The following is a 6,000-nucleotide window of genomic DNA, read 5'->3' as shown; positions in this document are numbered from 1 at the left end:
GCTATAGTATGAGGAACATCTCAAATAGCACAGTTCGTTGGTATCGTGGTAGGTATGGTTAAGAGTACACAGCTGTTCACAGACATTTAAAAGGATATACCTTCTACTGTGAGTAGTTACGGATTAGTTGGGAATTTGTTATCATGGGTACATGTGACTTTGATGAAATAATTCTGTTTCTTATGACTTTAATTGAAGTATAACATGACAAAGAGAAGTGTACAAGTCATGAGAGTAGCTCAGCTCCCAGGTTAAGGACTGGAATCAACCAGGTGCTATAGATGCCCCATCATGTTCCCCTTCAACCACCTTCCCCTCTCTCCAGAAGTAACCACTGCCCCAGCTGCTGGAAGCAACTTTCTTTTAATGGTTGGACCAAAAAAAAAAAAAAAAATTAGGCATCAGGTCGGGGTGTCAGAGAACGAAGGGGATCTGGTACAGGCAGGCTTAGAGAAGTCATGACTCAGTAACCGCAGGGTGGTCCTGAGGTAAGACCCACGCCCCCAGCTTTAGGCTGGGCCTCTCCTACTGGCTCAGGAACCCCCTGCCCTGGAGAAGCACGGCCACATCATCGGGTTGCTGGGGAAGCTATCAGAAACACAGGGAAATTATGGAGCACGAAACTCGTGTTTAACATTTTTAAAACAGAAGACTTCAAAGAAATGGGGGGATTGTAGCAGGTGCTTCAGGAATCGCCACCCTGAAGAGGTGGGCCTGTTTCAGGGGTCGCTAGGGGAACAGTGGTGCCTGGAGGATGCGCTCTGCAGCTTTCTATCTATCCAGCAAGTTTTTCTTGAATGTCCCTCACAGCTTCAGCCCAGGCCCTCCATCTGCCCTTTCAGGACTCCCCCAGAACAAAAGCTGAGGGGCACCTTGCTCTAGGAAAATCTTGATGTTAAAGAATACGTTGAGGGACTTCCCTGGGGTCCAGTGGTTAAGAATCCACCTTCCAATGCAGGGGACGCGGGTTCAATCCCTGGCCAGGGAACTAAGATCCCACATGCCACGGAGCAACTAAGCCCGCGTGCCACAACCACGGAGCCCACGCACTCTGGAGCCCGCACGCCACAACTAGAGAGAAGCCCGCACGCCACGACTAAGACCCGACACAGCCAAAAATAAATAAATAAACGAATGAATTTAAAAAAAAAGTTAAAAAAAAAAAAAAGAATGTGTTGAGTTCAGAGGGGCGCGTGTGCAGAGGGGAGGGGCATGGCTGCTGAGCGAGCACTTCCTCCAGCACTCCTGAACCCGCGCGAGGTGCTCGTGCACGTACGGGCCGCATTCGCTCCTCACCGAAATGAAGCGTCAGGCCCGCTTACAGGAGGAAACGAGACTCAGAGAAGTTACGGTCAGTGGGTACGGAACTGGTAGCAACAGGCCTGGGACCCCACCCTGGGTCAGGCCGGCCCTGCTGCCAGCGTCCCAAGCGTCCAGAATGGGTCCACACCATCCTCCTGGCCCTGGCGATGCACCAGACTCAGACGAGCCCTAGCTTCACAGGGCGAACGAGGCCCCTCTGCCAGCTGCAGCACTGCGTCTGGCATCTGGCACATGGTGTACTGGCTCCCCACGTCACACGGAGGGCCCCGAAGAAGGAAAAGGGGGGCCCGGGAAGGCCAGGTGTATGTACGGAAGAGCCTGACCCCAGGAAACAGGTCTGGAGCACAACCCTCAACCCCTGGGGAAAAACTCCAGCTGGCAGTGTCCTTCTTTAAGTTCTTCTCAAACTCCCAGCTCCTGAAGACAGCAGCGTGGGAGACAGAAAAGCGAGCCACAGAGAGCTGAAGCCCCGTGAATAGCTTAGGGGACGAGCTGAGAAAGGAAAGTACCAAACAGGTGCGGGACCCTCTGGTATCACAACGCAAGTTGGGTTGGCTGCCCATGTAACCAGAGTCTCTTTCTGGTGACTGTGTCTGTACGTACACACACACACAGACACACAGACACACAAAGACACACAGACACAGACACACACACACAGACACACAGAGACACACACAGAGACACACACACACACACACGCGCGTGCCTACTCTCTCTCAGACCACAGAGGTAACAGTGTGACCCATGCCGTTCCCTGCCTGGGGGAGCAGGCCAGTCTGCACAGAAGCGGAGATATAATGGGGAGGGGGTGTAGGAAGAGAAGAGGGGAGACCTGAGCAAACAGGAGTAATGTTGAAACAGGAGGGAGAAAAGAAAGGAGGGCAGACGGGCCTGAGTTTGGAAGGCCTGGATCCAGGTGTCCCGAGGCAGCTAAGGCTCGACAGCCTGGCTGTGTTAACTAACGCCTTTGCCTCTTGGCTCACAGCATTTCAAGTTAGAGTCTATCATTCACAATCCAAGGAGTCACTATCCCAGTTGTACATAAAGAAACGCATCTCCAAAATCACATTCATACACAAAAAACTAAGGAAACCAAAGTTATTTTTCAAATTAACTCAAGGAATGGGTCTCTCTCCAAGAAGCTGTTCAAATGAAAGCATTTATTTTTATAAACATTTTCTCCAGCCAGTATGTCTCTAATTACACTTAAGAAACAGAATAATAAAAAAAAAATCTGTATTTAATCTTGTGCCAAGTTAAAAGAATATCCAGTAGCTTCCACTTCTTGTTTTAGACTGTTATTACCATTACTTTATATTCTCTTGGTATAAAAACATATTTAAAAAAATCCCAAACTAACACATAAACAAGCAACACAGCTACCAGCATATCCTCATAAACATAAACATGACCGACGCTCCCAAGTCGGGCAAGACAGGAATGGCGTCTCGGGGTGGCTGATTCACGGATGGTGGCAGGCAGTGCAAGAAAGTGTCTGGAAGACCGTCAGTCCTGGTTTTCAGCACAAGAGAACCTCTCATGTCACGGTGCACGTTTCACAATATTCAAAAACAACCACCTCGTTTACTTGATTAAAACCGGGGAAAGGGACAATGTTCTCGGGGAGCCCTGGGGGCACTGCATGGCCAGCGGGCGCAGCCCCGCAGTCTGACCAGAGGCCTGGGACCGGCTGCCAGATGTCGACCCCTGCAGACGCAGCGAGGGTTTCCGCGGGGCTCCGGGAGCGTGCGTCCCCGGCGCAGACAACAGCCTCTAACGATGGTCAAGTAGGGGAGGCAAGGTCCTCCCAACCACACGCGGGGTCGGTTCCAGACTCAGTGGAACGGCCGTCCTCTCCGGGGCCTGGACTTCAGGTGGCCGGCTGAACGGCGGAGGGTCTTCCTCTCTTGTCGGTGCAGTTTCGCAGCCTCCTGCTGCTTCTTCTGCTGTTCCGACTAAAAGAGAAGATTAAATGGGGAGAGAGAAAGAGAAAGGGAAGGCCAACACCCCTTTTTTGTGACCATCAGAACGCCAACAGCACAACCACCAATCACTGCCCTGCTCCGGCAGGGACAGCAGGATGAGGGCCAACCTTTACGGTCACTGTGAAACCTGAAATCCTAACCCCCCGGGTAAGAGAACGGCCTTGACACACGGGTCTAAACCACACAGTCTGAGGCTGGCTTTCCAACTCCCCACACAACACGGCCCCTCCCAGGAGAGCCAATTTTAAGAGGACGCTATTGCTTTCAAGATGTCCACGACTTCTCATGTAGAACTGTCTTTCGTTTACAAGCCAGAGACACTCATTAGTTTACTCAGACTGTCTTAAAGACACAAAAGTACTTCTGTGTCCTGAAAGCGTATAATAACCCACCCATGATTAAGCGTTCAGTCTCCAGAGCTGGTTCCAAAGAGTTTTTGGCTATTTCCAGAAAGTCAAACTCCCCTTGAAAGGCAGAGATCTACCATTAAATGCTGATAAAGGCTCGGCAGACACATCAGTCACAAGTTCATGGCTGGAACAGGCGCGTGGGTGCTAGGCGGGCTGCTTGAAAGGAACCGTTCTCAACACTCAGGCGAGAGCCAGACCTCCTCCAAACAGTTTCACTACGTTTAGCAGAAATTCTTAAAAGAGAGGAGTTTCAACGCAGAATCCGCAACGAAGGTAAGAGCTACAGAGTTTTAAAGACATTTTTGGTGGTCTGGATAATACAAACTCCTAACCATGAAGCTCAAAAAAAAACCTTAGCCGGTGGAACTGACAGAAGGTAACTGTGAAAGCAGGGGCAGGGACAAATTTTTAAAGGTTGAAAAACACTGCCTTATAGACACCTACGTACGCAGCCTGCCTGCCTGTGACCTGTATTTTCCATGCACCTGAAAATACTATTTGTATTTTAGTCTTGAAGAGAAAGTCCCTGTGTTCACTTCCAGCTGGTATCATTCAATATTTTAAAGAGTTGGAAGGTGAGGGAATCGTGAGAAAGGAAAGCAATTTATAAGACCAAAAAGAGATGAATCGCCCCTATTCTAGGAGACTCTTAGAGATTCCGAATAATTATTTAACTTCTTTTTCTGACTATTACCATTTTTGCAAAGCCTTTTCACAATAAAGCCTGCCCTGTGTACTCCTCCCCTTAGCTCTACCTTGGCCCCGTCCCAGGCCGGGGTGCTGTCCGCACCCCACAGGCCCCTCACTGCAGGGGAGGAGCCTGCAGCCACAGGACTTTTTAAAAATAAACACAGTATGTAGTCTTCTGCTAACTAGAGCTTCTCAATAACTTTCCACGGCTCTTAGGATTGAGGTTAAAATTGAACATGACCTACTCACCAGGCCCCACAGGACAACTCTACACGTCTTTCTAGTTACACCCAAAGCCACGGTTCCCCTCCCCAAGGTGGCTGTTTCGCACGCATAGGCGCCTTCAGATCCCCGAGCGCGCCTGGAACCCTGCCTGCCCCACCCAGGCTCTGACTTGACTCTAAGATCCAGCCTGTCCCTCACTCATCCGCCCCGCACTCCATGGTCCAGGCCAGGCCCGACACTCACAGCCCCGGGCCTCCCTGGGAGCACGTCCCACATTACAGTGATGTGACTGTATGTGTATCCCCCTCTATAGCCTGAGGACTGCGGTGGCAAAGACCAAGTCTGCCTTGTTCTGTGCATCCCCAGAATGTGACACAGAGCAGGTATTTGATACACATTTGTTAACGGAAAAGTCAGAAACCCCGAGGGAAACTGCATACTCCCTAGCAGACCAAATAACGGTGTCAAGACCCCTGTGAAGTCAGTGAATTTGGTTTTGCATGTTAAAAAGTATCCCTGGGGCTTCCCTGATGGCACAGTGGTTAAGAATCCATCTGACAGTGCAGGGGACACAGGTTCGAGCCCTGGTCCAGGAAGATCCCACGTGCCGTGGAGCAACTAAGCCCGTGCGCCACGACTACTGAGCCTGAGCTCTAGAGCCCGCGAGTCACAACTAGTGAGCCTGCGTGCCACAACTACTGAAGCCCGTGCACCTAGAGCCCGGCTCCGCACAACAAGACAAGCCACCGCGATGAGAAGCCTGCACACTGCAACGAGAAGCCCGCACACTGCAACAAAGAGTAGCCCCCGCTCGCTGCAACTAGAGAAAGCCCGCGCGCAGCAACAAAGACCCAACGCAGCCAAAAATAAATAAATAAATAAATTTATTTATTTTTTTAAAAAAGTATCCCTAAAAATAGTGTTTCTTGTCCAAATAACTTTGGGAAAATAAAATAAAGATGAACAAGGTGTTCTGGGTGGGGCTTCTAAGTCAGGTGCTGTTATGCGTCTCTAATACAGACATCAGTGGTAGATTTCCCTTATGTGTCCGGTGGCAAAGCCCCTTTCCATGAGGCCCTGCTCACGGGTTCCCACAAGGCAGGAGCCTACGCAGGAGCTCGTATGCAAGAGCGATCGTCCTGCAGACAAACCCCTGTCCAGAAAAGCCTCTCATCAGCCCCCTTCTGAAAAGAGGCTGTACTCGGAAGACGTCGCCACCACGTGACCCATTTGCTACGACCGAAGAGCCAACTAGCTCACTCCCCTCCTTGTTCCTGTCCCGACTCCCTCCCCTACAGCCACAGCAGCCCTGTCACAGAGACAGGGGAGATGAACACAAACCCACACCCTCGCACTAGCGGCGG

At 50.8% G+C, this 6,000-nt stretch overlaps 1 protein-coding gene across 2 annotated transcripts in view; it reads right to left on the bottom strand.

The window, feature by feature from the left end:
* Nucleotides 1-2,464: 2,464 nt before the first annotated feature.
* NOL10 (nucleolar protein 10) overlaps nt 2,465-6,000 on the bottom strand; it is an 87,704-nt gene continuing 84,168 nt past the window's right edge. For both annotated transcript variants that reach the window (XM_027113818.1, XM_027113817.1), the window contains one exon: nt 2,465-3,281. In XM_027113818.1, coding sequence (XP_026969619.1) covers nt 3,162-3,281 — 120 coding nt within the window. In that variant the 3' untranslated portion in view covers nt 2,465-3,161. The remainder of the gene's footprint in view (nt 3,282-6,000) is intronic.

The sequence above is a fragment of the Aethalodelphis obliquidens genome, unplaced genomic scaffold, assembly GCF_003676395.1.
Source record: "Aethalodelphis obliquidens isolate GAN/ISIS:26980383/991018 unplaced genomic scaffold, ASM367639v1 scaffold12, whole genome shotgun sequence".
Lineage (NCBI taxonomy): Eukaryota > Metazoa > Chordata > Mammalia > Artiodactyla > Delphinidae > Aethalodelphis > Aethalodelphis obliquidens.
The sequence above is the reverse complement of the archived record's forward strand: the minus strand, read 5'-3'. Positions and strand labels throughout refer to the sequence as shown.